Source organism: Ochotona curzoniae, unplaced genomic scaffold (genome assembly GCF_017591425.1).
Source record: "Ochotona curzoniae isolate NIBS_2020 unplaced genomic scaffold, NIBS_Ocur_1.0 contig_2235, whole genome shotgun sequence".
NCBI classification, from domain to species: Eukaryota; Metazoa; Chordata; class Mammalia; order Lagomorpha; family Ochotonidae; genus Ochotona; species Ochotona curzoniae.
Window position 1 is genome coordinate 1,164,667 of NW_024465384.1, and position 14,028 is coordinate 1,178,694.

Genomic DNA, 14,028 nt, shown 5'->3' on the forward strand with positions numbered 1-14,028 from the left:
ATTATCCAAGATAGCATAGACTTCCACATATTTCCTTTTCCTAACTCTGACATGGTAAAGGAGGTTATTTATTTGAATTAATATTAAGAGCTGTTTCCTTTGAAGTAAATACCACTTATCAGCTGGACTTTAACCTGTTCTGAAGCATATTAATGGTAACAGCCATCCAATGCCCCTGATGTAAAGAGACAGTGAAATCTTGTTTCAATCCCACAGCTTATGTGGTCTCACCTGCCCCTATTCTCTGTGTACAAATATATATGCACAAGATTTCAATAAAATCAATCAACATGTCAGAATTCATTTACCCATTCTGCAGATGTTCAGTGGGGAAAAAGGACTAAAGCCGAATGCATTGATGAGGTCAATTTCAAGAAAAGAAAGCAAATGTAACAGAGAATTTTATCACACAGCAACTACTTCTAACGTTAAGCAAATGTTTTAGGGGCTGATGCCATGGCCTAGCAATTAAAGCCACAGCCTGCCGTGCTGGCATCCCACATGAGCACCAGGTCAAGACCTCATTCATTGCTCCACTTCCCATCCAGCTCTCTGATAACGGCCTGAGAAAGCAGCAGAGGATGAACCAAAAGACTCAATAAAGAGACTGACAGAAGTTATAAGAGTTAGGCAAGGTGGCAGAGTACAAAATATATGAACCTAAACGGATCGCCCTAACGTACAGAAACAACTGCAGGGATGAAAAAGAACTAGTCAGTACAGTACCTTTTAAAATAGCAGAGAACTGCCTACACACAAAAATATACTAACAACACCTGCTGGTGAGATGTGGGGGAAAAGGCACCCGACTCCACTGCTGTGGAACTGTAGACTTGTGGGGCACTATGGAAGTCAGTATGGAGAGTGATCAAACAACTGGAAACTCATCTATCAGATGGCCCAGCAATTCCAACTGGGATTATATCCACCAATCCCTGGGAATATATCCAAAAGAAGTGATATTTACATATGAGGAAGCAATTTACATCCCCCTACTCATTGCAGCACAATCCACAAGAGCAGACATGGAAACAACTAGATGCCTATCAAAAGGGGAATGAATAAAGAAACTGTGCTATATTTGCTCTGTGGAATATTTTTCAGCCAATAATGCAAATACTATTTGCAACAGTGACCCCAACTGGAGACCTATTATGCTCAGTCAAATAAAGCAATTCCAAAAGGACAAATAGCATATGTTTCCTTTGATAATTCTGATCCAAAATACCAAAGAAATATATATATAGATAATAAGCATGCATTGGCAAACTCATAAACAAATGGTGTAATGGAGAACAAATCCAGGAAATCAAAAAATTGCAGTATGCATCTCTACTCCCAAGTAAAAGTAGGCCCCCAATAAAACTGTCAAATATATCTTGACAACAAAAACTTAGACTCTATCATTGCTTATACCTATAACGTCATGGCACATGTAATGGGCAGAGTGTTAGAGTTGAGAGTGCAGCTGAAGGACTATATTATTGTAAAACAAAAGGGGACAATGGGGGGGGAGGGAGAAAAAGGGAAGAAGCCATGTATATATATTTAAAATGTATACATACTCAATATATATTAATACATTTTTTAAAAGACTAAGGTATGGGAATCTCTGAGTGGGGAATGAAATGGGAAAGCTAGGTAGGTGGCTTATGGTCAACAGAGTTGGAAGCTACACCTCCACTTATGTAATCCTGCCCATCTACTCCCTAAATGGTCTACCTGGTACCTAGGGGTGGCATTAGGTAACCACTCACTATTTCAGGTTCCTAAGAAGACTGGCCTGGGTACCCCGTAGAGGGATACTCTCTCTTCCCACAGACACAAGATGGAAGGTTTCAACCATCTCTGGGCATGGAATCAAACCAGAACATGTCAATGTGACAGGTAGGTCCAACCAGTTCTTCTGCAGACACAGATCTTACCACCATGAACCTGAAACAAAACTCAACCCAATTCACTGTTTCTTAGTTCTGCAAGGCTTGCACCGGCTCTCTGCTCATGGCCTGGGGGGGGGATAGTGGAGGCTGTCTGGGCACATGGACACCTACAGCCCTAGATGCAGTTCCTGGCTTTGGTCTGGCCTATCCCTGGCTGTTGTGGCTATCTGCAGGGGTGGTCCAGTGGATTGAAGATCTCTCTCTCTCCCTCTCTCTAAGTCTGACTTTCAAATAAATATTTTTTTAAAAGAAAGTAATTGTAAAAAAAAAAAAAAAAAGAAAATGCTTTTGGTTAAATTCTCAAGTCTTCCCTCTTCTCCTTTAAAACCCCACAAATATTTCTCCAGTTAAGAGTTCTGTTATAACCTCAACTGCTAAAAAACCAAAGTCAAAACAGTACCAGATGCATTTCATTAAACAAACAGAAAAAACATATAAAATGATGCTGTACATAAATAATGTTTACAGAGCATCTGGTACAAATATCCCATCACTGACTGAACAGATTCTCATCTTGAAAATTCTTGTGGCTGGATATGAGAAATATGGGAAGAGATGTTCTGGTAGCTGGGGTGTAAGTAGGGCATTACTGACCTAAATATAAATATTCAAAATAAGTACTTCGAAAAAAACAACTAAAATATTTTGCTTAAAATGATAAACAGTTGATACGGTCTGTAAGAATCTTGGGAAACAGACTGTGCACATGCTTCCTTTTGTTCTCGGCTTGCACCGACTTCAGCTGGCAAATGCAAACCCGGGGGTGCTCCCATGCTCCCATGAAGACACAAAGGAAAGGAGCAAACCACGCATGCCACAGGACTGAGAGCGTAAGTACACTTGTAGGATTTTAGTGCCAAATGTAACTTTAGCCATCATTTTATTAACAGTATTCTTTTTCAAAAGCTCAAAGGACATGGTCAAATGTTACCACAGGAATGAGCTGAAATTAACTATATGTTACATTAGTCCTATCAATCATCTTATTGCAATAAATTTATTGGCTAGCAAATGCAAGTGAATCCTGGCCAGAGGGCAATGTATCTAACAGGGCTGAGGGAACTTTACTCGGCCAAGGGCCATCTGGATGTTGGTAACATCACTCACAGGCCACAAATTATCAACTTGAAAATTAGCTTGTTATGGAGTTGGTGACTTCCAAGTCCTGCCTGCGGTTATCTTGGAAGGCCACTCCAAATGGACTCCTGTGCCTTGTACAGCCCACGAGTTGGACAATCCCTACCCCAGAGCATCAATTTCAAACATGATATAGGAGTTTTCAACAGCTGAACAAATACCACCGATTTTAGTAGGTACTTCACCTCAGGGAGAGAATCAGGTTTTATTTCAACAACTATCTGTGGAATTATAAAAATAGATACTGGTATGTATGGATATTGGTCCAGTGTAACCCCTAGCTCTGTTTAATATTTGTGAGCAACACCATAAAAAGCTCAACAATGCCCTTATTCTACATAGAACAGGGTATTTTCTTGCCAAAAAAGAAATTTAAGAGGAAGAAATGAGGGCCAGCACTGTGCAACAGCAGGTAAAGCCACTGCCTGTGATGCTGGCATCACACATGGGGGCCAGTTTGAGTAGTAGATCAACGTAAGTAGATCAACTTCTAATCCAGCCCCAAGCCAAAGGCCTGGGAAAGTAGCAAAGGAAGATCCAAATGTTTGGGCTCCTGCTACCCACAGGGGAAATCTGAAAGAAGCTCTTGGCACCTTACTTTGGCACAGCCTGACCAGGCCTCCCCTTACCCTAGGGCAATGAATAGAAGATTTCTTTCTGTCTCTCTCCCCTCATCTCTATGTAACACTGCCTTTAAAATAAGTCTTTAAAAAAATAGAGAAATGGCAGAGGATTAAGCACTCCTATAGCTGAAAAAGTCTAAAAAAAGTAAAATAAAAATTTACTGCAATAGGGACATTAATATATTACACATATTTAGCATATGGCATGCAGCATACAATCCTAAGATTGTCAATCTCAATTTTTAAAGAGTTTTCTTAAATAACTAACTACATGATCAATCTTAAAATAAAAATACATAGTTTTTCATCTCAGAAAATAAAAATCAAAATGGAAGAAATTTTGCTGAAGATAGAAGAAATACATTTTTAGAGAAAAAAAATATTTCACTGGCTCCGCAGGTAGGACAAAATGCCTACATATTTGTAAACCTTATCGTTCTTCATCCTTATTTCTAATATTATTCTTAATATTCACTGGTCTCAAGAGAATTGACTGAAAAGAGCTACCGGATTCTTTCAGCAGGGTCATTAATCTCTCTGACAGTAATACCTCAAGGTTAAATTGAGATACTTATCATGTTATAGTATAAAAACAAAGCTCCAAAGTCACTTTCTATCAATACGAGCCCTCCTTCAGTGTACTATATTTTGTATTAGAATGTGACTAAAATGTACACCTTTGTCAGAACACATGAGTGTTACTGATCCAAGAATAAAAATATACAATGTAAATATTCTCAAGTAAGAAAAGATGGCATTTCAAGGCCCTTGAAGAATAACCTGAGTTTTAGAAAATATAATCATTTATTAGGATGCTGAAAAATTTTTAAAATTCCAGTGGAATGTTAAAACTAAATTTCAAAACTTTTATTATTTATAAATCAATAACTGGAGCTGTAATCAGTGCACTAACATGAAACCCTGTTTTGAAAAGGCTGAAAAGAAATGTTTATAAAGTAACCGCTAACTTACAGTCAAGAAGGGGAAGGAAAACATACAGAGGTAATTATCAAACAATGCACTGAAAAGTACGAAACAGCAAAAAGGAATTCATAGCTAAGATCAGAACAAGCACAGACTAGAGTTCATGAACATTAATTGTACCACAGAATTGTGATGTGGCAAAACTGGAAATTCAAAGGAAAAAGATTCTGAATAAGTAGAAGAGTAAAGATTAGGAAACCAGCAAATTAGGTACAAAGACTCTTTGAGGGACAGCTATCTTAGATGAGTATGTGACAGATAAACTGGCCAAAGCAGACACTTGGATCAAAACAGGACAGTCTGCCACTTCCCAAACCACGAAGGCACAGCGTAAGGAAGCAGCCTGCCTTAGCCACAGGGGACCACAGTGTCCCATGTCTCTGACCACAATGAATACACCAGGTCACACCTCTCAATTGCACTGTCCTCCTGCTTCTCGGCCTCCAAAGGTGATTCACATAAAACACTTACACAGATGCTCCTGACTTAATGTAAGGTTACATACCAACAGATCCATCATGAAGCTAAACACACCCAACCTACTGAACAAAACTCAGTAACACAGAATTCCTGCTGAGGTCAGTGTTCCTCCTTGCGATCAGGGGGTTGACTGAGAGTTGCAGTTCCACCGCCATTGTCCAGTATCGTGCAGCAGGCTTCTGCTTCATTCTGCGAGCCGGGAAAAAGGCTGAAAACTCAACTTCTGAGTAAGAGTTTCTTTTGGATGTGTACCACTTCGGCACTTCGGTGCCAGGTACTAATTCCTTACTTGAGCACAGGGATTTGGGGCAGCAGGCAAGATCAGGCAAGATGGCACTGGGGATGCTGGTGTCTCATGTTTGCATTTCTGGCTTAGAGTCTTGGCTACGCTTCCGATTCCAGCTTCCTGCTAAAGCACACCCTGTGTTTGAAGCACACACTTTCACTCTTTCTTTCTTTCTTTCTCTGTAAAATTCGTCTTTCAAATAAAAATTTAAAATCTTAAAAAAAAAGAAGAAGCAGGAATGGGTCAAGTGTTTGGGTCCCTGCTGCCCATGGGGAAGGCCTGGGGAAAGCTCTTGGCTTCAGCCTGATGCAGCACTGATATGGCAGATGCAAAATCCTCATCTCTCTGTGTAATTCTCACTTCCAAATAAAACAAATAAACCTTTAGGAGTCACTTCGACTGCATTTATGCACTTGATTATTTATATCAGCAGGGATGTATAGGGATAATTTCATTCTATGGATTAAATTCTATTTTTTTCCCTTTCTTTTCGTTCAAATTATTTCATTTATTTTATAAAGCTGCCAGTCTCCATTAAGTACACGCATCATTATGAAAGCACGTATTTTCCTAACTACAGGAAATCGAGCTGTTTTTAATACTTTGTAATCAGTAAAGTTAGGGTTAGGGTTAGGGTTAGACATATATGTTACACATATACAATTCTGTATATGTGTACATGTAACTGTTGGAGATGTAACGCTGCATACAACAGGACATGAAATAGCAAAGTCAAAAAACATGCTTAGGATAATTATAACCTACACGTAAAAAATCACTTTGGGACCTTTAATCATTATGAACCTATATAAAGGGACTTAGCAGTATTTAATATTAGATACTACTAACTGCGAAAAACAGGATACAACTAAATGACAATGTGATGGTTAAGGAGGGTTGATCATAACTTAGAGCTATGACAAGTGATGGCAAAACATTTAGACTATCCATAGGATCCCCCAATTCTCTAAATTTTTCAGTATCCTTTTCATTTTATATCTAAGGAATTTGTTCAATCTCATCCACTTTCAATGTATTAAGCCAGAAGAATTCAGTTATTCTCGCACATAATGTTAAAACAAAAAAAGAGCAGAGACAAAAGCACACATGAATTTTTAAAACATTTATGAAAAGGGGAAATATGCAAAACTATATTTTGTATTCACTATGTACTATACACACAGGTTTATAAAGAAAATAATAAAAATCACAATTATGATTTCTTCTGGAAGAAGAGAAGAACATGGAAGAGCACTTTAAAAATTACATGGAAAATATGTATCAGAAAAACCCCATTATGGATTTCAAAAAAATTTCTACCAAAATAAGCTTATTTTAAAATTTGAATTTCTACAAATTCCCTAAACTTCCCTAGAGTGTGATTTGGGAAGTGAGACGATCATTCCATAGGCTTTCATTATGTTGTATTTGCATATGTGTACCTTTAAAGTCTATCCCAGGCTAGATCCGAAACCCATGAACTAGGGCCTGCCGCCGTGTTGTGCAAAGCCCTTCCGGTAACCAACGCGTACAAGTCTAATGCCGCCAATACAGGCCCACCTCGTACGTCACCTGTTCTAACACTGAAATTGCTCACTTTTCCAAAAACTCTGTCTTCTGTTAGTGGGAAATCGCGTTAGGAAATCATCTGGCTCCCACTGGCATTAACACAACCAAAGCAGCTCAGCAACAGAGTGGTTAGTATTAAAAAAACAGAAATTAGATCCTAAGTAGCCTAAATGGTACTTCAGAGCGACTGTCTATATTTGAATAAAGAACATCTTTATAATCACCAGGTATAATTTTTAACATCTTGGAAAAATAGGTCAGCCACTCCAAATTAGTTTTCTCCATATGTAGAATATAAATCATAAAATCTGTTTTACTTTCTTCACACTTTAAATAGTAAATAAGAGATTATTGCACAGCGAAACATTCTAGTGTTATCCCACCTGATAGGAGACAAAACAGCACTCCGACTGACATCAGCAGATTAGTAGTAAAGCAGTATATTCTTGAGGAGCGAGGAAAGGAGCAGAGATATTTACCAGTTACATTTACCAGTTACATTTAACATGAGGACTATCTAATCTTATACAACAAACTACTTCTCACAATTAAAAAGCAATGCTGTCACAGTTTAAGAAAACAGACAAACATGCAACTGTAGAAATGGGTTAATGATTCTCCAATTTTGTCAAGTCTAAAGATGTGAAATCAAATGTATGAATAATAAAATAATTCCCTATATAATTACTCCAGTGAAATTACTATGGGGGAAAAAAGCCCTCACCATACAAAATATCATAAAATGGGTATGTTAAAAAAAAAAAAACACAAGACAATGTAGAAATAGTTATGAATAAGTATCTGATTAAAAATGGTAATATTAACTAAGCAAACTAATCCATGGGAATGAAGCTACCATTTATGAGAAATGTGAGGTACAATAAACAAATAAATAGAAATTCAACACATGATACCAAACTCAATGTCATTGGTAATCAGAGAATGTAATATTTTCTACCCATCAGGTTTTTTTAAAGGACAAAAGTAAAAAGAAGAAGAAATAATTGCCAATATTAATGGTTATTGGCAAAGGTTAGTATGTTGCTTTTCTTCATAATATGGTGCATTTAGGTAAATTTATATTTTTCCTATAAAGACTATAAGATAAGGGCCCAGCGCAGTGGCCTAGTGGCTAAAGTCCTCAACTAGCATGCGCCAGGATCCCAAATGGGTGCCAGTTCATGTCCCTGGGCCCCACTTCCCATCCAGCTCCTTGCTTGTGGCCAGGAAAAGGACTAGAGGATGGCCCCCAAAAGCCTTGGGACCCTGTGTCCATGTGGAAGACCCAGAAGAAGCTCCTGGCTCCTGGCTCCAGATTGGCTCAACTCCAGCCACTGTGGCCACTTGGGGAGTGAGTCATCGGATGGAAGATCTTCCTGTCTCTCCTCCTCTCTGTATATCTGACTTTGCAATAAAAATAAATCTTAAAAAAAAAAGAGTGTAAGGTAAGTTACAGCAAAGAGGAGTGAATAAAGTAAAACTGCTGTCTTCACGTGTGAAGTGGACTTGCTTTAAGGCTAAAATGGCTTCTTGCAATCTCTCCGTTGAGTATTTTGTAATTAGAAGGTGAAACTAGAAACAACATCCCGTGGATGGCACAGCCTACCTAGCAGGAGTTTCAGAAGATCCTGGCCAGTTTACGCAGTGATTCCCTAAAACCTAAATCTCCAAAGATGCTTGATCGAGATTCAGAGCGCAGGTTGCAGGAAGTCTCTGATAAACTTGCCAATGAGTCAGTAAGTCATTCAACTGTCTCTGACTCTTCTTTCCTTGCCTGGTAAATAAACCCAACACGACCTGCCCCTAACGGACTGTGGGGAATGTTGGTCAGAGGCGCAGCTGCTTCACTTCCGATCCAGTCTCCTGCTCATGTATATGGGAAGGCAGCCACGGATGGCCCAAGTGCCTGGGCACACGCCACCCTTCTGGGAGACCAGGATGGAGCACTGCGCTCCTAGTTCCATTTGTGCAGGGCGTTAGATCTCTTTCTCATCATCCCTCTCTCTTTGTCCTTTTGCCTTTCAAATAAGTAATTTCTTTTTAAAAAGGTTATGTATGTAGAGGAATAATGTGGCCCTGGTTTCAAATACTGGCATTTATCACACGGCCGCTGCTGGTACTGTTACTTGGCCCGGTTTAATTAATTTGCAAATGATTAGGTTTACACATCAATCATCACTCCACTGAAATGAAAAAATTTAGTTGTATATCGAGTCTGACTCTAAACCTAGTTTTTGAAAAGAGGAGGGAGAGAGAAGCAAGAGACAGTAGCAGGAAGCAGGGGAAACAAGGAAGAAACCCAAACACGACTAGCAATGCACTGTGCTGATGGAACAGGCAGGCAGTTACACTGACAGCCCTGAACACCGTCATCACCCACTCAGGAAACTAGCAGAGAACTTACCAATCAAGTGTGACCAACCTGAAGCAAGATGAACTCTCTCCTATGCGGAGGTGTCCTCCAAAAATCTGTGGAATAAAACTTGCCTTTTTCTGTTTTAAAGCCATTCCTTTCTTGCTACACAGTGGGCCTGAGAGGAAGGCAGCCAGCAGGGTGAGACAGAGAAAGGAGGAGGAGGAGGAGAAAGAGCAGGAGAAGGCAACGTGCAGTTCAGGGTGGCATCTTCACCCAGGCCCTGCGGGCGCTCTCTGCGCTCTGACCTGCAGCTGCTGGGAGCTGTCGGTGAGGTCGTCCTCCCTCCGCCGGGCCTCCTCCAGCATCTGGGCGCTCTTCTTTTTTTCCACCTGTTCCTTGTGCTTCAGGTTGGCGACCTTCTTATTCTGGTCTTTCACTTGCCTGTGGAGAGGAGGAGAACCAAGTTTCTTATATATATATATATATTTTTTTGAAAATATTAACAATCCAGGATATGTTTTATACATTATGTTTATTTACAGTCTCACAATAAAAGCGCCAAAGGACACAGGAACCGACAAAGAATCCCAGCGGCAAAACTCTTTCAACAATTGAAAAATTCTGTCCTGTCACAGTAAGTTATATATAATGATGCTTCCCTCAAGTTGTCCTCTAAGGAACAAGTATTTCATTATGTAATTTGCGGAATATAACTGGATCGTAGAATAAAATAAAAGGCACAAGCAAGCTCCAAATGACAAAAAAAAAAAAAAAATCTGACAGAAAAAAAAAAATCAAATACAAAAAAAGTCCATACACTCATTAGACCTTACCTTTCTTTATTAATCTTATGAACAATCCCACACCTTCCCTCTCCTTTTTGTTTTTGATATTAAGAAACACCTTTAAATATTGGAATATATTAGGTTTCCTTAAGTAAGAATAATAAATAAAGCAGTGGTGCATTTGATATTCCCTTCAATCAGATGCCCAATTTCCCCTGTGTTAGCAAAGCTAACATGCATCAGGAAGTGACAGCCCAGGTGTTGGGTGCACAGAGTTCACTGGTCATCCATCAATTTTCCATCTACTGGCTCCAATAATCACTTCCCAAATACGCTATCTTCATACCATTTTTTGTAGCATTCCATTTTCAAATGGCATTTTGCTGACACCAGATATGCATGATTGCTATATCAAGCTAAAGTGGGTAAACAGTCCTGTTAACTGTAATAAGCTTTCTATATAGACGTTTTCAGATTTTCTTTCTTACATGACACAACACCAAAAGAAACTAATAAATCTCCTCTAGCAAACCACAAAGAAGCAGACATTAAACCGAAAAGGAAATCAATCATCTTAAAGGAGCTTAATAAGGTACGAGAGACTACAGGCAATAAGGAAAATACAGCATACACACAAACATGAGTAGCTTCCTAAGGAAACAGAGCGTCCCATAGAAAGACAAAGACACACACACACACACTCCTGAAAGTGAAGAGCACAATAACAGAGCTGGACCGACTGACTATGCAAGAAAGACAAATTCAACAGTAACCACAACAAGAAAGTAAACTCCAGGAAAGATCACTTGAAACCAGTGCCAGGCAAACAAACAAACAAAGACGCAAAGCAGAGAGGAAAGCACAAAGAACACATGGTGACCATCAAACAGATGTATATATTTGGGGAAGCTCAAAAGGTAAAAAGAGGAATAGAACAAGTCTATTTAAATAAAAAATGATTGAACACCTCCCAAATCCTGGGTGAGAGATGGATTCACTGTATCCACTAGCAGAATATGCCAAAATATATTATAAGAAAAGTGTGAGGAAACAGAGAAGGCATTTTGAAAGCATCACACACACACACACACACACACACAACTTGTCAAGTGAAACTGATCCCTTTCAATCATCACAACTACCACTAAGGCAGTGTATCCGGGGAGTTCTCAACAGAAGCTTGCAGACCAGGGGGATATCTGAGATATATTCAAAATGCCAGTGAAAAAATTTGAGGTGCTAGTGCATGGCATAGTAATTTATGCCTCTGTCTGCAGTATCAGCATCTCACATGGGTACCAGTTCAAGTACCAGCTACTCCACTTCCATTCTCAGATAATGGCCTGGGAAAGCAGCAGAGACGGGCTGCTGAACTCACTTGGAAGACCAGGAAAGAAGCTCCTGCTCCTGCATGTGAAGCAGCCCAGGTCTGACCTTCGTAGCTATTTGAGGGACAGAATCAGTGAACTGAAAATCTCTTTGTCTCTGCCTATCAAATTAAAAACAACAAACAAACAAACACTTGAAAAAAATGGATGGACAGACAGCAATCCCCCAGCAAAGCTGTCCTTCCTAACCAGAGATAAAGCCATTTCTGGACAAAGGTGACGGAGCTGCCACATGAAGAACACTGAAGGGAATCTTGCAGAGTAAATAAAGAATGCTGGGTAATAACATGGGAACATATAAAAGTACAGAATTTACTGACAGATAAATACACACAGATTCGGATTACACCGGTGCCATAATACTGTGTGAATCACTTCTCAGAGTAACACCAACGTTATAAAAGTGTTAAAACCAACGATATGACAATGATTTGCTAATGGATGCAGCATATGAAAAGATGTAACACAGCACCAATCACATAAGCCCTGGCGAAGGTTGTGGATGATGTGTGGAAGTTTGTTTTTTTAAATGTGACTGGAATATTACAAGTGCAAGATTATTTTTATCAAACCCTCATGATAACCACAAAGGAAAATGGCCTCTAGTAGGTATTTGAGCAAAAGAGGGGGAAAAAATCCTCTTTCTGGTCTGTTTCATTTATTATTGCTTTTTATAATATTGTTTTTCTAGTTTATTCTCACTTTTTTCCAAGTGTTATATTAGGTTATTTGAGAATTTTATGTTTTCTTAACAGCAGTATATAAACCCTTTGCTTAGAATCATTTTGGCTGCTTGACCCACTCCCAGATCCCCAGGCATTTGAGGAGTAAATCAATGGATGGGAGATCTCTCCCCAACATCCTGTCCCAAACAAACCTTTTAAAAACAGAACTACCACACAAATGATTTCACCTCTGACATACACACTAAAGGACTAAAGTTAGGACCCTCAAGGCTGCGTTTGCTGCAGAATTGTTACCAACATCCAAAAGAGGGGAACAACATAGGTATCTGCTGATGGACGAAGGGATGAGAATGTAGCAGGTGCCTACAACAGAACACTACTGAGCCCAGTGATGAGCAAGACAGCATAACAAGCTAATCCCCTGTCTGCACAGCTGGCACACCTAGGGCCCCAGTTTGTGTCCTGGCTGCTCTACTTCGGATCCAGCTCCCTGCTTATAGCCTAGGAAAGCAGAGGAGAATGGTCTAGGGCCTCAAGCCCCTGGACCAACACGGGACACCTGGAACAAGTTCCCGGCTACTGGTTTGGGGTGGACTCAGCTCTGGCTGTTGTAAACCAGTAGATGGAAGATCTCTCTCTGTTAAATATACCTTTCAAGTAAAAATAAATAGATCTTGAGAAAAGAAAAAAAAAAAAAGGAAACTCTGAAATTTCCAGTTACATGAATGGCCCCTAGAAACACTTCGAAACAAGCCAGACATAAAAAGACAAACTCACTTACATGTGAAACTTAAAAAAAATAGCTCAAAGAAATAAAGAGTAAAAATATTGGTAGTTGCTAGGAACCAGACATAGCATAATGGAGAAAGTCAAAGGGCACAGACTTTCAGTTACTGAATGAGTAAGTTCAGGTCTCAGTTATACACTCAATTCTAGTTTCCTACCAAATACGGGCCCTTTGAGGGGGCAGGGTTATCTCAAGTAACTAGGCTCAGAGCAGCCATATGGAAGATCCAGGAAGACACTCAGATTAAGCTCTGGGTTCTTATCTTCAGCCCACACAGATCTAGCTGTTGCAGGTATTTGGGGAGTGAACCATGGGACCATAATCAATGCTATTGTATTTCATACTGAATATTATTTTATATATTTAAAATGTGTATCTTAAATGCTATGAACACCCACAAAATCTGGTAACTGTGAGGCAAAGAATATGCTTAATAGCTTCATGGTAATAAAACCCACCTAATGTGTATGTGCAACAAATCTATCATGTTGTTCATCTTACACAGTTTCTATTTCTCAATTATACATCAGCAAAGCTGGGGTGGGGGGCGGAATTCTCCAATGGAAATGGAGGCTGTGCAAAAGTCACATTTCAGATCTCTACTCTTGCCATTTTTAATATTTATTTTGCCACAGAAACTAGGATAAAATCCATTGCTGAGGCCAGCCAAGTGGCATTGTTGGTAAAAACTGAGCCTGCAAACTGAGCCTGGGCACCAGCTGGGGGATCCAGCCGCTCCATCTCCAGTCTAGCTCCTTGCTAGCATCCAGGAACGGGAAGATGACCTAAGTGCTCGGATCCCTGCACCCACGGGCAAGATCCAAAAGAAGTTCTTGTTTCATTCATTTGGTCTGGCCTAAATATGGACATTACAGCCATTCACCGAAGGGTGTAAGATCTCTTAATCTCTTGGGCCAGTGCAATGACTCAACTGGCTAATCTGCCATATCCAAGTGCTGCCATCCTATGTGGTTACTGTCCCGGCTGCTCCACTTCCCATCCAGCTC

At 39.7% G+C, this 14,028-nt stretch overlaps 1 protein-coding gene across 4 annotated transcripts in view; it reads right to left on the bottom strand.

The window, feature by feature from the left end:
* The window catches only part of ERC1 (ELKS/RAB6-interacting/CAST family member 1), a 276,756-nt gene that overhangs the window by 146,720 nt on the left and 116,008 nt on the right, over positions 1–14,028 (bottom strand). For all 4 annotated transcript variants that reach the window (XM_040972194.1, XM_040972193.1, XM_040972191.1 and 1 more), the window contains one exon: positions 9,681–9,816. In XM_040972194.1, the coding sequence (XP_040828128.1) occupies positions 9,681–9,816 (136 nt within the window). The remainder of the gene's footprint in view (positions 1–9,680; positions 9,817–14,028) is intronic.